Raw genomic sequence first — 20,000 nt, 5'->3', positions numbered from 1 at the left:
CTGAGAAAGTTCCTTACGACTAACGATATTAGTGTTTCAGTGGATATTTATTAGGTGAGGAGGAATGTGTATTGAATCACATATTCTCAACATTAGATTTAAGCTTCCATTTTTTTATTTACTAGCTATCTCTGATTTCCGCTTGATACCTATATAGATTGGAAAGGAGAAAATGCTCAAGGTGAAGATTGTGAAGATTCATCCTTTGGAGAAAGTTGATGAAGATGCCACAGAGAAGAAATCGGATGGTGCCTGTGATTCTCCATCAAGTGACAAAGAGAATTCCAGTCAAATTGCTCAGGACCACCCAAAGAAAGAGGCATTAGTGAAAGAGGATGAAGGAAGGCGAGAGAGTATCAGTATGTATGATGCTCACTGTCCTTAGTTAGAGGAGACCCTGGGTATTTTATTGCATAGAAATCTTTTTTGCAACTAAACATGTAAGTTTAGTACCAACTCAAGATTCTGTTCATTATGATTGAGATAGCAACTTAAATGTCCACAAAGTAAATTAAGCCTTAGCTCTCCCTACCTGCCCTACCTGGGGCAAAGTCAAGTGTTAGGAATGGTTTTTCATGAGTGAATGGATAGAATTAAAATAATTCTTTTTCCCCCACTAATTTTCTATTGATGTGGCTAGATGACAGAGCACGCAGGTCTCCACGAAAACTTCCTACTTCATTAAAAAAAGGAGAAAGGAAATGGGCTCCTCCCAAGTTTTTGCCTCACAAATATGATGTGAAACTACAAAATGAAGATAAGGTCAGTTGGTTACTTCAGTTCTCTTAGATGTTAGAAAATGTTACAGTGTTGGTTTTTCTTGAAAAAAATTAGCTAAAGAAAAATATGAATGAAATGTATTTGTAATGTAAATTCTAAGTGATTTTCTTTTTTTTTTTTTTTTTGTCGGTCGTGGGACTTGAACTCTGGGCCTGGGCGCTGTCCCTCAGCTCTTCAGCTCAAGGCAAGCGCTCTACCACTTGAGCTACAGCGCCACTTCCTCTAAGTGATTTTCTAATTGTGACCTTTGATTATTTATATATTTCTTCTCTAGGAGATAGCATGCTTTTCCTTTGTAGGAATTACTCAGGTATAAGGAAAATTTTACGGGCCCTGATTAATTCCTCAGAACCATCAACAAAAAGAGAAAAAGAAAAATTTTACATTGAACTGTATTTTTTGTTTGTTTGGTTTTGTTTTTGGTCAGTTTTGGGGCTTAAACTCGGACTGGGTGCTGTCCCTGAGCTTTTTCACTCAAGGATAGAGCTCTGCCATTTGTGCTGCAGCTTTGCTGCCTGTTTTCTGGTGGTTAATTGGAGAGAAGAGTCTCATGGATTTCCTGCCTGTGCTGGCCTTGAGTTGCAATCTTCAAATCTCAGCTTCCTGATTAGCTAGTGCAGGCATGAGCCACGATTGCCCAGCACATTTGAAAATTTTAACTCAGTTTGTAAAATAAAAATATTTCCTTAGCTGGGTGCTGGTGGCTCATGCCTGTAATCCTAGCTACTCAGGAGGCTGAGATCTGAGGATCGCAGTTCAAAGCCAGCTTGGGCAGGAAAGTCCATGAGACTCTTTTATTTCCAATTAACCACCAAAAAACCAGAACTGGTGCTGTGGCTTAAGTGATAGAGTGCTCACTCTGAGCTAAAAAGCTCAGGGACAGTGCCCAGGCCCAGATTTCCAGCCCCATGACCAACCCCCCCCCCCAAAAAAAAAAAATCTATTCCCTTGCCAGGTGCTGTGGTTGAAGTCTACAGTCCTACTTGGGAGGTGTAAATAAGGGTGTCACAGTTTGATGCTGGCCAAGGCATGCAAGACCCCATCTTAAGCAATGGCTAGACATGATGGTGTGAGCCTATCATGCCTAGCTACAGAAGAAGTATAATGCTTGATCCAGTGGTGTGCCTCTATCATCCCAGTGGCAAAGGGAAGCACAAATAGGATTACAGTTCAGGCATAAAGCAAAACCTTGTCTTGAAAATAACTCAACCTGGGGCTGGGAAGGTGGCTCAGTGGTAGAGCGCTTGCCTTGCATGCATGAGGTCCTGGGTTCGATTCCTCTGCACCACATAAGCAAAAAGAAAAAAGCCAGAAGTGGCGCTGTGGCTCAAGTGGTAGAGCACTAGCCTTAAGCTGAAGAGCTGAGGGACAGTGCCCAGGCCCAGAGTTTAGACCCCATGACCGGACCCAAAAAAAAAAAAAGAAAATAACTCAACCTAAGGAGATACGACAAAATAAACAACACTTGAGAAACAAAGGACCTCCACTCATCTGGTCAAATCATTACTAAATGACCCCATTCTGCTGACTACATATATGGTATATATGTGCACATCTGAAGAAAACTAGGAGGAGGACACAGAAACGGGGAAATGGAAAAACATACAACAGCAGGACCTATCAGCTGCACTGGTCATTAATCAAAACGAACTAAGCAACTCAGTGGCAGTGATGGGAAATAGGGAATGAACTGGAAAGAGGGAACAGCTGACACTAAGCAAAAGGAAAGAAATGTACATACCACCCGATGTAGAAAAAATAACTATTGTCAAAGCTCACAGAACTCATAAACTTTATAGACCATGATAAAGACAATTTGCCCCATAAGGTTAGAATGTGTTTGTGACTTTAATTATCACTATCTACTGTGAAATTTATGCAATCACTTAATCACAATAAAAAAATTGCTATAAAAAAATTTTTTGTGGGGCCTGAACTCTGGGCATGGGTGCTGTCCCTCAGCTCTTCAGCTCTTCAGCTCAAGGCTAGTGCTCTACCACTTGAGCCACAGCGCCACTTCGGCTTTTTTTCTTTTTTTGTTTATGTGGTGCTGAGGAATCGAACCCAGGGCCTCAGGCATGCAAGGCAAGCGTTCTACCACTGAGCCACCTTCCCAGCCCCGCTATAAAAATTTTTTATTCTGTTTTTTGTTTTTTCCAGGGCTGAGGACCGAACCCAGGGCCTTGCGTGTGCCGGGCGGGCGCCCTTCCACTGGGCTAAACCCCCGGCCCCCTAAAAATTTTTAAAAAAAGAAAATAACCTGAAAGGGGCTGGCACAATGACTTGCCTATCAAGTGTGAGGCCCTGAGTTCGAATTCCAGTACCTGAGAATGACAAAAAGTTCCCAGTAGTTAGACTTTGTAACTTTTCAAAGTTGATATCAATTTGTAATGTAAATACACTCAGATGATGAATCACCTCTAGTGCTTGTACCAGGGAATAACCAATAATAACCTACTAATAGTAAATATCTTTAAAATAACACAGTGCTATATTCTATTGATTTTCCCCCCCCTTTTTAAAAAGTATGAACCCTAGAGCCATGCACGTGCTAAGCAGGTGCTCACTGAACTACAGCCCAGCTCATAATTTTTTGGTATAGAGTCTCACTGTGCAGTCCAGTCTGGCCTTAGTCTCTAGACTCTTCTGATCCCCATCTTTTGAGTGCTTTGATTATACGTATATGCTATTATTTTTGTGTTTATGAGTAGGGCTCAGACCTAGGACACTGTGCATGCTTAGCCAGCAGTCTATCACTGAACTATTACCCCCCCCCGCCCCGTGTGTGTGTGTGTGTGTGTGTGTGTGTGTGTGTGTGTGTGTGTGTGTGTGTGTGTGTGTGTGTGTGTGTGTGTGTGTGTGTGTGTGTGTGTGTGTGTGTGTGTGTGTGTGTGTGTGTGTGTGTGTGTGTGTGTGTGTGTGTGTGTGTGTGTGTGTGTGTGTGTGTGTTGTTTCTCTTGTACCAGTCACTGGAGCTTGAACTCAGCCTTTCATTTTCACTTGGCCTTTTTCACTCAAGGCTGATGCTCTACCACTTGAGTCATACCTCCACTTTTGGCTTTTTGCTGGTTAATTGGAGATAAGAATCTCACGGACTTCTACCAGAGACCTTAGATCTCAGCCTCCTAAGTAGCTAGGATTATGGGCATGAGCCACTAGCTCCCAGCTTGGTTTTTATTTTTTAAGCAATTTTTTTTTGGGGGGGGGGGGTCTGGTCATGAGGCCTGAACACTGGGCCTGGGCGCTGTCCCTCAGCTCTTCACTTCAAGGCAAGCGCTCTACCACTGAGCCACCTTCCCAGCCCCAAGAATCCTTGTTTTATTGTTGGAAAGATTGAGTAGAGAACTGGGATGTGGGAGCCAGTTGCATCATAGGTTATTCATAAAAAAACCCTTTCATGGGAGAAGCAGCTGAGACCCAAGAAGTTTGAAATGTCTCTGTCAGCGCTCAGTAATAAGTAAATGAGAATTATAACCCAGTTTTTGGCTTCTTTCCTTTTTTCCACCTCAGAATCTTGACAAATCTCATTCCATTCTGATGCATTTGTGTTTTTGCTTAGTGATCCTAAAACATGTCAGGATCTCTTTGAAGTTACATATTGTTAAATACAGTGATTGATTTCTTTCCCTCATTCAGCAGGTAGCTAAAATATGCTGTTTTCCTATCATGTTTTCTTATTGGTAAGCATTGTTTGTATACAAGTATTGAATAGAAAATACATTAAAAATTATCTCAGCCATACTGTGATCAAGTGCTAGCTTGGTTCTCCTGACTCATTGAGACAGACCTGAATGACTTTTTGTTATTGTTTTGGCTTTGGGAAGTCCAGCACCATAAGCAATTCTGAAGAGTCTGTGCTATTCCAAGAACTGGTTTTTTTGGTCAGTCTTGGGCCTGGGCACTGTCCTGTGCCTTTCAGCTCAACCAAACGCTCTACCACTTGAGCCACAGCGTCACTTCCAGTTTTCTGGTGGTTAATTGGAGATAAGAGTCTCACAGACTTTACTGTCCGTGCTGGTTTTGAACCCCGATCCTCAGATCTCAGCCTTCTGAGTAAACAGGATTACAGGCGTGAGCTACTGGTGCCTGGCTCCAAGAAACTTTTAAAAAGAAAAGTGTGGCAGGCGCTGGTGGCTCACGCCTCTAATCCTAGCTACTCAGGAGGCTGAGATCTGAGGATCACTGTCCAAAGCCAGCCAAGGTAGAAAAGTCCGTGAGACTCTGATCTCCAGTTAACCACTAGAAAAACGGAAGTGGCGCTGTGGCTCAAGCAGTAGAGCGCTCACCTTGAGCTAGAGCCCAAGCCCAGGGTTCAAGCCCCATGACCTAAAAAAAAAAACAGTGTGATGGGCACCCGTGGCTCACACCTGTAATCCTAGCTACTTAGGACTCTGAGATATGAGGATCATGGTTCAAAGCCAGCATGGGCATGAAAGTCTGTGAGATTCTTATTTCCAATAAACCACTCAGAAAACCAAAAGTGGCACTGTGTCTCAAGTGGTAGAGTATTAGTCTTGAGCTGAAGAGCTGAGGGACAGTGCCAAGGGCCAGAGTTAAAGCCTGGGTGACCCAAAAAAAGAAAGAAAAGGGGAAGAAAAAAAAAGAAAGTGTCCATTATGTGTATATATTTTAATTTTTAAAATGAATCCCTTATGGGTCAACTTTTAGGTAATAAAACCCTCCCTCTGCTATTAGTAGTAGTTGATGGTCTGGGGATATAGTTCAAGTGATAGAGCACCTGTCTAGCCAGCTCAAGGACCTGCATTTGAACCATAGTACCACCAGAAAAAAAGCATTTGATGGTGACTTTGTCTATTTACTCCCAGATAAATTCATAACTAGAATTGCTCATCCAAATATGCTTATTTTTAGGATTAGAGGTATTTTTTAATTGACATTATTCTATAGCTGGAAATTATTCTGCTTTTTTTCTATCCAGTTTATAACTCGATGGAATTGTGATTTTTCTGGGTAGGACATATTTGTTTGCATGGGCTAATTGCTTCCTACCTCAGTGGTGAGTTTTTTGTATTTGTTCACCTAGATCATTAGCAACGTGCCAGCAGACAGCTTGATTCGTACAGAGCGCCCACCAAATAAGGAGATAGTCCGGTATTTTATACGGCACAACGCCTTGCGGGCTGGCACTGGAGAAAATGCACCTTGGGTGGTAGAAGATGAATTGGTGAAGAAATACTCTCTGCCTAGCAAGTTCAGTGACTTTTTACTTGATCCATATAAGGTAAGGTCACTATTAATTTTTGGACAGCTGGATGAAAGCACTGTTAGATAAGTTTATTTTTTCTAGTGCCTTCCAACAGGGTTGGATTCATAGCAGATTTTTATAATTAAGGTTTCCAAATAGGTTTTTATATATGAAATATATTCTAAATATTAAATAATACTCTTTTTTTTTGAAATAATACTCTTTTTATACTAGGCTGTGATACAGAGTCAAAAAGAGAGGCCAGCTGGGCGCTGGTGGCTCACGCCTGTAATCCTAGCTACTCAGGAGGCTGAGATCTGAGGATCGCGGTTCAAAGCCAGCCCGGGCAGGAGAGACCGTGAGACTCCTATCTCCAATTAACCACCAGAAAACCGGAAGTGGCACTGTAGCTCAAGTGGTAGAGCACTCGCCTTGAGCTGAAGAGCTGAAGGACAGCGCCCAGGCCCAGGGTTCAAGCCCCACGACCGACAAAAAAAAAAAAAGAGGCCACAGTTCTTATATAGTTCACTTAGTTTGATTTAATTTCTTACTAGTATAATTGGTTTGATTAACTGAAATTTGAACTGAGGGCCTCATGCTTGCTGGGCAGGTGCTCTACCATTGAGCCATGATTTAGCCCTCTGTTTGCATAGTTGGAAAGGGAAAAGTATATACCTGTGCTTGTTTTGCCTTGGATTCTTTTTTATAAATTTGTTCTCTTTTATTATTTTATTATTGTATTTTATTTATCTTACTAGATTTCTCCCCTTTCCCCCAGCTTGGGTGATGTCGCTTTGCTTTTGTGCTCAAGGCTAGTACTCTTCCTTTTAAGCTACAGTTTCACTTCTGGCTTTTTAATGATTAACTGGAGGCAAAGTCCCATAGACTTTCGTGCCCCAGCTGGGTTTGAACTGGAATCTTTAGATCTCAGCCTCCTGAGTAGCTAGGATTATAGGCATGAGTTACCTGAGCCCAGCTTTTGTACTCAGGGCTAGTGCTCTATTACTTTGAGCCATAGCTCCCCTTATGGTTTTCTGGAGGTTACTAGAAATAAGAGTCTCATGGACTTTCTTGCCTGGGCAGTCATTGAGCCACAATTCTCAGATCTCATCCTCCTGAGTAGGATTACAGGAGTGAAGCACCAGTGCCTAACCAGTGCCTAAGTAGTTTTTATTTTCTTAGATAGAGTATTGCTATGTAGCCCAGGCTGGCTTTGAACTCACCCATGCTAGAGATTGAACCCTCAGTCTTGTGTATACTAGACCTCTTTTTTTTTTTTTTAGGTGTGTATATATATATATATTTTTTTTTATTGTGAAAATGCTGTACAGAGGGGTTACAATTACATGGGCAAGAAAATGAGTACATTTCTTATCAAACATTGTAGCCTCTCCTTTGTTTCCCCTCCCATCCCTTCCCATCCTCTCCCCACCTCCCCGCCCAATCTTCCTCCCCCCACCACCAAAGTTGTAAAGTTCATTTTTCGACATAACGACTTGTACATCTCATTGTTGCAATGGGTCCACCTGTATCCCTATTTAAACAATTTGTTTTTTCACTTCCCCTCCCCAAATTATACCCACATCAAATACAGTGAAAGCTGGGGTTATACCGTGGGGGAGGGACATACAAAGCAACAAAGAAATAATCTTATAAATGTGTTAGAAACAATCGCATGAAAGAAAAAAACATTTGAATACATACCTTAGGGTTCATTTCCCTAATATCAACTTATCTGACCTTTTCTGCTTGACTCAAATAAGAGACTAGACCTCTTAAGTTACACTTCCAGCCCTGACTTCAGAGTCCTGGGTGCTCGGATTTACAGATGTGTGCCACCACAACTGGCTGAATAAAAACTGGCTTTGTGTGTCAAGTAAAATGATCAAATACATTGGCCACTTTGATAAAAACCTGGAATGTCTATTACTTTATGTGATAGGATCTCTAGAACATTTTAATGAAGTTGTATTGCAAGTATACTAAACATATTTACAAAGGAGAATCTAAGGTCTACTCTAATTAGAACCAAACTAAAAATGTTATAAGAGAAGCCGGGTGCTGGTGGCTCACACCTATAATCCTAGCTACTCAGGAGGCTGAGATCTGAGGATCACGGTTCAAAGCCAGCCCGGGCAAGAAAGTCTGTGAGACACTTTTTTTGTCAGTCGTGGGGCCTGAACTCTGGGCCTGGGCTCTGTCCCTCAGCTCTTTGGCTCAAGGCTAGCACCCTACCACTTGAACCACAGCGCCACTTCCAGCTTCTCCTGCTTATGTAGTGCTGAGGAATTGAACCCAGGGCCTCATGCATGCAAGGCAAGCACTCTACCACTGAGCCATCTTTGCAGCCCCCAAATTGGATTTTAAGCCAAACATTTTTTTAGACAGATTTTTGCTATATAGCTCAGGCTGGCCTTGAACACTCAATTATTCTGTCTCAGCCACCTCATGACTGGAATTACAGCCATGAGACACCATGCCAAGCCCCTGATTATTTTTATTTTTATTTATTTTTATTTTTTTATTTTTTGGTCAAGTCGTGGGACTTGAACTCTGGGCCTGAGCACTGTTCCTCAGCTCTTCAGCTCAAGGCTAGTGCTCTACCACTTGAGCCACAGTGCCACTTCCGCTTTTTTGATATTCTATTGGAGATAAGAGTTTCACAGAATTTCCTGCCCGGGCTGGCTTTGAACCATGATCCTCAGATCTCAGCCTCCTGAGTAGCTAGGATTACAGGCGTGAGCCACTGGTGCCTGGCTTGTGAGACTCTTTATCTCCAGTAAACCACCAGAAAACTGGAAGTGGCACTGTGGCTTAAGTGGTAGAGTGCTAGCCTTGAGCTGAAGAGCTGAGGGACAGAGCCCAGGCCCAGAGTTCAAGATTGCAAGTGACAAAAAAAAGTGACAAGAGATAAAACATCTAGGATTTTCCCCCCCTTTCAGAAAGGTTCTTGCTGGCTTGGACTTACAGTTCCTTGATATGAATAAGCCACCATGCCATGACTACAGTTTTGTTTCGCTTTTGTTTTTTTGAGGTGCTTAGGTATTGAACCCAGGGTCTTGTCCATGTTAGGCCAGTACTCTATGTCTGAACATCTTTTTTTTTTTTTTTTCTGCTTATGTGGTGCTGAGGAATCGAACCAGGGCCTCAGGCATGCAAGGCAAGTGCTCTACCACTGAGCCACCTTCCCAGCCCCTCTTTTTGTTTTTTTTGAGATGGGGTATGCAGACTGGTTTTGAACTTACCACCATTCTTCACATCCTCAGTGGTCCACTGTTAATTATGAAAAAAGGACACCTTAGTCATAACTATATAACTAAACTGTCTTAGGTTGTCTTAGTTTTGTCTTAGGTTGATTATGATAACTGAAGTATATTGGAAACTAATGCTGTTTCTTTAGAGCATTGGTAAAACTCTAGTCATAGTTTGGCATTTCACAGCTTTTCTAACCATACCAGTAAAGTGAAACATTATTGTCCATCATGCCCTTTAAATTTGTATTATTTACTTAAAAATAGGAAATTAAAACTTACTTGGCTTAGGTGGGGCACCAGTAGACTCATGCCTGTGATCCTAGTTAGTCAGGAGGCTGGGATCTGAGAATCTCAGTTTGAAGCCACGCCAGGGCAGGAAAGTCCCTGAGACTCTTATCTCCCATTAACCACCAGAAAACCAGAAGTGATGCTGTGGCTCAAAATGTTAGAGAACTGGATTGAGCAAAAAAGTTCAGGAATAGTGTCTAGGGCCTGAGTTCAAACTCCACAGCCAACAACAAGAAAAAAATAAGTTGACCTTTTAAAGATTGAGACTAAATTTTCCATGGAACTATGAAGTTTGACTATTATATAGTAAACTTTTTTTTGGGGGGGGGGGGGTCCGGTAGTGGGGCCTGAACTCTGAGCCTGGGCGCTGTTCCTCAGCTCTTCAGCTCAAGGCTAGCACTCTACCACTTGAGCCACAGCGCCACTTCCGGCTTTTTTTCTTTTTGCTTATGTGGTGCTGAGGAATCAAACCCAGGGCCTCATGCTTGCAAGGCAAGCGCTCTACCACTGAGCCACCTTCCCAGCCCTATATAGTAAACTTAAATTTTGCTTGAATATGTTTATTTCATGAGGGGAAATTTTGAGTGCAGGATTATTGCATTGCCATAAAGGATATGGTTTTCAGCAGAATGCTTATTCTTGTATATACATTCATCTCTAAGGGGCTTTACACATACTGGTCCTGGGGCTTGAACTCAGGGCCTAGGCACTGTCCCTGAGCCCCTTTGTGCTTAAGAATAGCACTCTACCACTTGAGTACAGCACAACTTCTGGCTCTTTTTGAGATATATTTTATTGATTCAAGTATGTGAATCACATGAAAGAGCATTAATTTATCAGTGAAAGATTTTTTGGTCTTAAAAGGACAAAGAAGGTGACCTATATAAAAATTGTAATTTCTTACATCTTGAAAGGCAATTTGTGAAGAAATTGTCTACTCTTAAAAGTTTAAAACATTTTAAGGAGGGCTTGAGTTATGAGTTCATAAAATTTTGGTGTAAACTCGATGGCAAAACGAACTTGCTGGAGACTGGACATAGGCAGAGAGTCCTGGATACTGAGGCCGATAACACTGCAGTCTCTAGAGCCAGGCACAGTTACTTATTTCCAGTATTGCTTGACACTACAGACTCTCTCCTGCTGTTCTTCCTTTCTATATAATCCGTTTTCTTAAAGACTACATAGAGATCAGTGCTTTGGATTCTTTTTTTGGGGGGGGGGGTGGTCCAGTCATGGGGCCTGAACTCGGCCTGGGTGCTGTCCCTCAGCTCTTCACCTCAAGGCTAGCGCTCTACCACTTGAGCCACAGCGCAACTTCCGGCTTTTTTCTTTTTGCTTATGTGGTGCTGAGGAATCTAACCCAGGGCCTCATGCATGCAAGGCAAGCACTGTACCATTGAGCCACCTTCCCAGCCCTGCTTTGGATTCTTGACTCATGTAGAAGGAATTTTAAAGTAGCAATATAAATGACATTGCTGTTAAACCCCCCCCCCCCCCTACAGGCCTGGCCACTTGTTGCTGGCTTCCTCCAGGTTGCAGAAAACAATCACTGAGAAACAGGGGAGGCTGGCAGGAGGAAGCAGCAGCTCTAGGGAAAGACTGATGGTGATGGAGCTGAAGTGAGAGTAGAACATTCCCTCAGTATGCAAGAGTTTTGAGTCTGACCTGCTTAGGGCCCAGGGTGGTGGTGGTGTGTTTGTGGGTCTTGTTAGCCCTTTCTAAACAGAACTGTCTTACTCTGTCTTGTGAGTTTCCATAGCACATTGCATATAATGAGTATAACTGTTAAATTTGTAGAGGAAAATGTCAGTTGGGCCACAGTGTTTCAGACTGTGCTTTGACTGGGCTTATGTTCTCCTGCTGGCACCCAGGCTGTGGCTGTCTGGTAGAACCATCATAGGACAGACCTACTCTCAGAGATCACATTCAACTATAGGATGGAATTATAATTTTGTCTTACTAGGAGGAATACACATTTAAATAATCATTTTTATTCATCTTCATGAAGTAAATGTTTACAGCCCAGTATTTAAATTTAAATAAGTTTGGTGCGGGGCTGGGAAGGTGGCTTAGTGATAGAGCTCTGGCCTTGCATGCCTGAGGCCCTGAGTTCGATTCCTCAGCACCACATAAGCAAAAAAGAAAACCCGGAAGTGGTACTGTGGCTCAAGTGGTAGAGCGCTAGCCTTGAGCTGAAGAGCTGAGGGACAGCGCCCAGGCCCAGAGTTCAGGCTCCATGACCGGAACACCCCCCCCCCCTCCCCCCCCCCCCCAAAAAAAAAAGTTTGGTGCTTGCTTAAGCAGGCTTTCTCTATTTCCCAAACCTTCTTAGAGCAGAAGTCCTTTTTTTTTTTTTTTTGCCTCATGCTTGCAAGGCATGCACTCTACCGCTGAGCTACCTTCCCAGCCCGGGCAGAAGTACTTTAAAAAGTAAACTATAAAGCTGGGCGCTGGTGGCTCACGCCTGTAATCCTAGCTACTGAGGAGGCTGAGATCTGAGGATCGCAGTTCAAAGCCAGCCCGGTCAGGAAAGTTCGTGAGACTCTTATCTCCAATAAACCGCTAGAAAACCGGAAGTGGTGCTGTGGCTCAAGCGGTAGAATGCTCTCCTTGAGCTGAAGAGCACAAGATCAGCGCCCAAGCCCAGAGTTCAAGCCCCACGACTGACAAAAAAAAAAAAAAAAAAGTAAACTATAAGCCAGAAGTTGGTGGCTAATGTCTGTAATCCTGGCTATTTGGGAGGCTGAGAGCTGAGGATCAGGTTTGAAGTCAACTAGGGCAGAAAAGTTCCCCTGAGACTCTTATCTCCAATTAACTACTTAAAACTGGAAGTGGCTCTGTGGCTCAAGTGGTAGAGTGCTAGCCTTGAGCAAAAGAGCTCAAGGACAGCAACCCAGGCTCTGAGTTCAAGCTCTATAACCAACCCCCCCAAAATAAAAAAATAAAGTAAATTACATTGTTTTCAAAAGACTTAAAAAATACTTTATAGGAACAGATTTAATGAACTCATACAGAAATTGCAAAAAATTCACTGTATGAACATTACTCTCAACCTCCTAACTTGCTGCGTTAAGCGGATGACATGTGTCAGGATCAAGATGTAGCTAGCCAAGGCTGTTTAAGTTAGGGTTTTACTGCCTAGATTAGACTGCTTATTACTAAGTTCAGCATCTGATTGAGCTGCTACACATTGTTCTTTCATTTTTTTAATTGTATTTTTATCAAGAAACATGATGTGTTTGTGGTGGTGCTGGTCTGTCCAGGTGACAGGAACAAATGTAGAATTGTGTATACTGTTTTTCTTTCAGCCTTTGTGTTACTGACTGAGACATTTGTAAACACTTTTTTCCTATATGGCAATTAGGAAAGGCCTCTGCCCTGAAGTTTGAATACTGCTAATGTGTGGGTATCCACTCATTTCTTCTCTTTGCCTGTCTACTAGACCAGTAGATATATTGTGCTGAGTGGGAGGTAGGGAGACCCTTAGCACATAAGTGGTTTTATACTTTTTCAGATCCCCCTGAGTCCAGCCATGCCGGCTCCCATTTGGCTGTGACTACCCAGCATGCTCCATGCTGAGATGACCAGGTACTGAAGGACTGCTCACGCCGGGAGCCGGCCTATTGGGAGGGGGTTGGGTGAGTTCATTTCTTTCATTTTTCAGAAAACTTAATGGCAGACAAACACCTTAGCAATGAAGATGAGTGACAGAGCCCTCCCGTGGCTTTCCCAACCACTTTAGTGATTTCTTTATTATTAGTGGGCTTCTATGTGAAGAAGTTTTAAAGAAACTTACTCTAAAGTTGAGTTGTTTAAAGGAGAAATAGAATAAGTAATTAAGAAATACTCCAGTTATATTGGACCCTATCAAAAGATACCTATATAAAATAGTAAAAATCAAACAGCCTCACATTAGTTTCCTGATAAATTGTATTTTAGAATAAACTTCTGTTCTGAACATTAGAAGGATCAATTTGTATGTCTCTACCATGAAGATTTCCAAAGCTAGTGGAAGAGGATGGTTAGCTTTCTGTTTTTAGTTCTCCGAGTACTGACGGCTTGCCTTCATGACTTCTAGGATAGTATGTTGTCCATGAGGAAAGTGAGGGTGTGTGTGTGGCACTGTCCCTGAGCGTTTTTCACTCAAAGCTAGCATTCTACCACTTGAGCCACAGCTCCACTTTCCAGTACTTTCTTTGGTAGTTTATTGGAGATAAGAGTCTCATGGACTTTTTTGCCTGGGCTAGGATTGAATGTGATCCTCAGATCTCAGCCTCCAAAGTAGCTAAAATTATAGGCATGAGCCACCAGGTCCCAGCGAGAGTGGAATCTTAAATAAGTTACCTTTCTTTGCTTAGTATTTTTTTTTGGGGGGGGGTCCGGTTGTGGGGCTTGAACTCTGGGTCTGGTGCTATTGTTGAGCTTTTGTGTGCTCAAAGCTAGTACTGGAGCCACAGCTCTTTTTTGGGGGGTGGGGAAGGGTGGTAATTGGAGGCAGGAGTCACAGAATTGGCTGAACTATGATCAGATCTCAGCCTCCTGAACAGCTTAGATTACAGGAGTGAGCCACCAGCACCTGGCTTGACTGTAATATTCTTTCTCTCTTTTTCTCTCCCTCCATCCCTCTCTCCTCTCACTTTCTCCCTCTCTCCTCTCCCCTTCTCTCCCTCTCCCTCCCTCTCCATCTCCCTCTTCCTCCCTCTCCCGCCCCCCCACCCCTTATGGGGCTGTCTTTGACCACTTTTGCTCAGGGCTAGTGCTCTACTACTTGGAGCCACAGCACCACTTTTGGTTTTCTAGTGGTTAATTGGAGATAAAGAGTCTCATGGTCTTTTCTGCCCAGGCTGGCTTCGATTGATTCTTAGATCTCAGCCTCCTGAGTAGTTAGGATTATAGGCATGAGTCACTAGTGCTCAGCTTGACTGTAATTTTTAAAATAATTTATTATAATTTTTTGTTTGTATAGTACTGAGGATCGAATTCAGGGCCTCATGTATGCTTAGTTAGGTAAGCACTCTACCACTAAGCCACATTCCCAGCCATTGACTGTAATTCTTTTTTTTTTTTTTTTTTTTTTTTGCGGTCATGTGGCCTGAACTCTGGGCCTGGGTGCTGTCCCTGAGCTCTTCAGCTCAAGGCTAGCGCTCTTCAACTTGAGCCACAGTGCTACTTCCAGCTTTTTCTGCTCATGTGGTGCTGAGGAATCAAACCCAGGGCCTTATGCATGCAAGGCAAGCACTCTACCACTAAGTAAGCCACCTTTCCAGCCCTTGACTGTAATTCTTGGAGGCAGATTGTCCTTTAAAGTTTGAGAACTGGGCTGGAAGAGGGATTTGTTACATGTAGCTGACTAGTGCCAATGAGATTGCTACTCCATCATCTCTGATAATTCTACTCTAAGTCTTGTTTGTTTTTTTGGGGGGGGGTCCGGTCATGGGGCCTGAACTCTGGGCCTTGGCGCTGTCCCTCAGCTCTTCAGCTCAAGGCTAGCGCTCTACCACTTGAGCCACAGCGCCACTTCCGGCTTTTTTCTTTTTGCTTATGTGGTGCTGAGGAATCGAACCCAGGGCCTCTGGCATGCAAGACAAGTGCTCTACCACTGAGCCACCTTCCCAGCCCCTCTACTCTAAGTCTTAATTGGCTTTGTAGGACAGCTATCCATCACAGCTTCTATCATTTCTTCATAATGGATGAAGGAATTTATTAATGGCACTACTACATCTTAGTCCTCCTAACCCACACATACGTATCCTGTATTTACTTTGTGTTAGCTCTTCCTGGTAGTGTTTTTGTTGTTGTTGTTGTTTGTTTGTTTGTTTTTAGGGTTCATAGTCTCATAACATACAGTCTGCTTCCTTGCCTGTAGTCTCATCGTTATACTAGTTTGTACTGCCCATTTCTTCCAGAGCGCTTTTTCTTTTTCTGAAGTACTGAGGTTTGAACTCGGGCCTAATGCTTAGTAGGTAGGGTCTCTACCACTTGAGCCACATGCTTTCTTTTTTCTTGCTTTCCTTATTTTTTGGATAGAGTACTGTACTTTTTGCCTACCACTGGCCTCAGATTAAGATCTTCCTACCTATGGCTCTTGCATAGCTGGGAATACAAGTTGCCTATACACTTTGTTGGTTGAGTTGGAGTCTCACTGACCTTTTTGTCTTTTTTTTTTTTTTTTAATCAGCTTGAACTCTGGGCCTGGGCACTGTCCCTCAGCTCTTCAGCTCAAAGCAAGCACTCTACCACTTGAGCTACAGCACCACTTCTGGTTTTCTGGTGGTTAATTAGAGATAAGAGTCTCACGGACTTTCCTGTTCTGACTGGTTTTGAACTGTGATTCTCAGCCTCCTAAATAGCTAGGATTATAGGCATGAGCCACTGGCACTAGTTTGACCTTTTTGTCTTGAGCCATGATCTTCTTGACTGCTGCTTCCTGACTAGTAGGGGTAGCATTTGTTTGCCAAAATGCCAAGCTTCCAGACTATTTGTCTATATCCCATCCTCCTTCCTTCCCTCCTTCCCACCCTCCCCCCCTTCTCTTTCCTTCCTTCCTTCCATTCATCCATCAGTTGTGGGGCTTGAACTCAGGGCCTAGGCACTGTCCCTAAGCTCTTTTGCTCAAGGCTAGTGCTCTACCACTTTGAGCCACAGCTGTGGTGTTCTAGTGGTTAATTGAGCATAAAAGTTTCACAGACTTTTCTGCCCGGATGGCTTTGAACCACAATCCTCAGATTTCAGCCCCCTAAGTAGCTAGGATTACAGATGTGAGCCACTGGCACCCAGCTTTATTTCTTGCTTTTCTGAAACCCTGTTCACTCAAGTATTTGAAGTTTTGGAGTACTGACTAAATACATAACTCCTTTTGGTTAATAGTTAAGTATTCTAGAAGTAATCTGGTCATTCTCTTCTTTCTTACAGTTTTTTTTCCCCCTGAAATGATCTGCATTTTTTTTATTACCTCATTTAGTTTAAGGCTGAAATTTTATTTCAGCTTTAATTACAGATCCCTGCACTCAGCCAGTATAGATTCTCTGTTTCTACATATATATTTAAGAGAATTGGTGCCATCATGACAAGTGGAGTGAGATGTAGCCTAGTAATTTATTCTTTGGTTGAAGGTGGTATGACGCAGAGTGGGAGTTAGGGAACTGGGTGAAGAGGTGCATGGAGGAGAGCAGACTGAGGAGAAGGGTTGGGTAGTGGGTAGGAGTCCTTGGAGAGGTGCCTGGCAACAGGTTTACTATATTCCAACTGTGTTTAAGTTGAACATGTGCATGCTTATAATGTCCTAAATACGGTAAAACAAGAGACAGGGGACCATGTAGGTTAGGTGAGAGGCTATTACAATAATTGATGAAAATTTAATTTGTGTAAAGAACGTCAAAAGCCATTCATGGCAGTACATACCTGTAGTTCTAGCTACTTAGGAGGCTGAATAGGGAGAATTTCCTGAGCCCATGAGCTTGAAGCCACATAGTGAGTCCCTCATTGCTTAAAAATGGGAAAAGAACATGAAGGTGACTGGTGAAAATATGTCATGATAAATGACTGAAGGAGTATGGGGGGATGTTCAAAGACACAACTGTATGAGATTATCGAAAATTTTGAAGAATGCATAGTTAATATGTTTATAAAAAACAGTAGCCCAGCTAGGCGCCGGTAGCTCACACCTATAATCCTAGCTACTCAGGAGGCTGAGATCTAAGGATCACAGTTCAAAGCCAACTCAGGCAAGAAACTCTGTAAGACTCTTATCTCCAATAAACCACTAGAAAACCCAAAGGGGTGCTGTGACTCAATTAGAGTGCTTGCCTTGAACTGAAGAACGCAGGGGACAGTGCCCAAGCCCAGAGTTCAAACCCAGCGACCGACAAAAACAAACAAAAAAAAACAGTAGCCCAGGTTGGCCTCAAACTTGTGTCCCCATCCCTGTCCCCTTCCCTCTCCCTCTCCCTCTCTTCCCCTCCCTTCTTCCCCCTCCTCCCCCAACTTCTAGCCTCCCTAATGCTGAGATTGCAGTCATAAACCACCACACCTACCTAAGTCAGTTCTTGAGTTATGGGGAGAGGACAAGAGGAGTTTGAGAAACCAGCAGACTATGGTCAAGAGGTTTCCTTACCTTTGAGAAGTGTCTGTTGTTCATATACTTAAAATAACATGTATTTGAGTTGCGTCAGATATTTGCATTTCTACCAAGATCCCTGAATTGAGAACAAAAACATAAAAATCCAGTTCTGTTTTGAGAGGTTTCTTTTTTTTTATCCACCCCTTCTACCTGCTGTTGCTAAGGGATTGGAATCGGTTTGTGACACTTGCTAGCAAGCCATCTTCCACTGAGTTATCCTCCCACCTCTTGAAGAGACAGTTCTAAAGTCTTGGTATCAAGAGAATTTTGCATCCACCTGGCACAAACACCAGTTAGCAGTTGTCTTTGTTTTTTTAAGGGCATCTTGCCTATGAAGAGCAATGGAGCTATAGCTTTACCTGAATAGCTGGGGAGGACCTTTCAGATTCTTAAACATTGCTTCTTAAAATAAGTTTTTCAAAGTAATTTTATTCCTGTTCTTAAATTCTAGTACATGACTCTCAATCCTTCTACTAAGAGGAAGAATACTGGATCCCCAGACAGGAAACCCTCAAAGAAATCGAAGACAGACAGTTCTTCTCTGAGCTCACCACTAAATCCTAAGTTATGGTGTCATGTGCACTTGAAGAAGTCATTGAATGGCTCCCCTCTCAAAGTGAAGAACTCCAAGAATGCCAAGTCTCCCGAAGAACATCTGGAAGAGGTTATGAAGATGATGTCCCCCAGCAAGCTCCACACCAACTTCCACATTCCTAAGAAAGGCCCTTCCTCCAGGAAGCCAGGCAAAGCCGGTGACAAGCCTTTGAAGGCCAAGGGCAGAAACAAAGGCATCCTGAATGGACAGAAGTCTACAGTGAATTCCAAATCTCCCAAAAAGGGGCTGAAAACCCCTAAAACCAAAATGAAGCAGATGACTTTATTGGACATGGCTAAAGGTACTCAGAAAATGACACGAACCCCACGGAATTCTGGGAGTGCACCGCGGTCCTCTAGCAAACCTCATAAACACCTGCCTCCTGCCGCCCTCCACCTAATTGCCTACTACAAAGAAAACAAAGACAAGGAGGACAAGAAGACCGCCCTGTCCTGTGTCATCTCCAAAACGGCACGGCTACTCTCCAGTGAGGACCGGGCTCGCCTCCCCGAGGAATTGCGCACACTCGTTCAAAAGCGTTATGAGCTTCTAGAACATAAAAAGAGGTGGGCTTCTATGTCCGAAGAGCAGCGGAAAGAGTACTTAAAAAAGAGACGTCAGGAGCTGAAAGAAAAGTTGAGGGAAAAGGCCAAACAACGACGAGAGAAGGAAATGCTCGAGAAGCTGGAGAAACAGAAGCGATACGAGGACCAAGAGTTGAGTGGCAAAAGCCTGCCAGCATTTCGCCTGGTGGACACACCTGAGGGGCTGCCCAACACCCTGTTCGGGGATGTGGCCCTAGTGGTAGAGTTCCTCAGCTGTTACTCGGGGCTCCTCCTACCAGATGCCCAGTATCCCATCACTGCAGTGTCCCTTATGGATGCCCTGACCGCAGACAAGGGTGGCTTTTTATACCTGAACAGGGTGTTGGTCATCCTGCTACAGACCTTACTGCAGGACGAGATTGCCGAGGACTATGGGGAGCTGGGGATGAAGCTGTCAGAAATCCCACTCACCCTGCATTCTGTCTCCGAATTGGTCCGCCTCTGCTTGCGCAGATCTGATGTCCAAGAGGAGAGTGAGGGTTCAGACCCCGATGACAACAAAGACTCAGCCCCATTCGAGGATAATGAGGTGCAGGATGAGTTCCTCGAGAAGCTGGAGACATCTGAGTTTTTTGAACTCACATCTGAGGAGAAGCTCCAGATCTTGACAGCGTTGTGCCACCGGATCCTTATGACCTACTCCGTGCAGGACCACATGGAGTCCAGACAGCAGATGTCAGCCGAGCTTTGGAAGGAACGGCTGGCTGTGCTGAAAGAGGAGAATGACAAGAAGAGAGCAGAGAAACAGAGACGGAAAGAAATGGAAGCCAAAAATAAAGAGAATGGAAAAGAGGAGAATGGATTGGGCAAAATTGATAGGAAAAAAGAAATCGGGAAGTTAGAGCCCCAAATAGATATGGAGGCTGAAGACATAGTTAGCGCGGTAAAGAGTCGGAGGCTGCTTGTCCTGAGAGCTAAGCAGGAGCGGGAAATCCAGGAGAGAGAGCTGAAAGGTATACCTCCCTGCCAGCACAGAGGGCAGCCGCTAGAACAGTGGGACTAGAATAATGACAGGATATCTACTGTTCACTTATTTAAAAATGTGTGATAACCCGGCACTGACACTGACTAGGTTTGTAAAGGAAGGAAGGAAGGAATGAGTTAGGGAGTTAGACAGGTAGGAGACAGGTATGTTGTAGGTGGGTCAGCCTAG

At 43.5% G+C, this 20,000-nt stretch overlaps 1 protein-coding gene across 1 annotated transcript in view; it reads left to right on the top strand.

Annotated features, from left to right (window-relative positions):
- Baz1b (bromodomain adjacent to zinc finger domain 1B) overlaps nt 1-20,000 on the top strand; it is a 63,353-nt gene that overhangs the window by 18,179 nt on the left and 25,174 nt on the right. The window contains exons 4-7 of the mRNA XM_070033663.1: nt 158-359; nt 641-762; nt 5,825-6,022; nt 18,099-19,800. Coding sequence (XP_069889764.1) covers nt 158-359; nt 641-762; nt 5,825-6,022; nt 18,099-19,800 — 2,224 coding nt within the window. The remainder of the gene's footprint in view (nt 1-157; nt 360-640; nt 763-5,824; nt 6,023-18,098; nt 19,801-20,000) is intronic.

The sequence above is a fragment of the Dipodomys merriami genome, unplaced genomic scaffold, assembly GCF_024711535.1.
Source record: "Dipodomys merriami isolate MVZ:Mamm:240054 unplaced genomic scaffold, mDipMer1.0.p SCAF_22, whole genome shotgun sequence".
Taxonomy (NCBI): domain Eukaryota; kingdom Metazoa; phylum Chordata; class Mammalia; order Rodentia; family Heteromyidae; genus Dipodomys; species Dipodomys merriami.
This window is presented reverse-complemented; position numbering and strand designations above follow the sequence as displayed.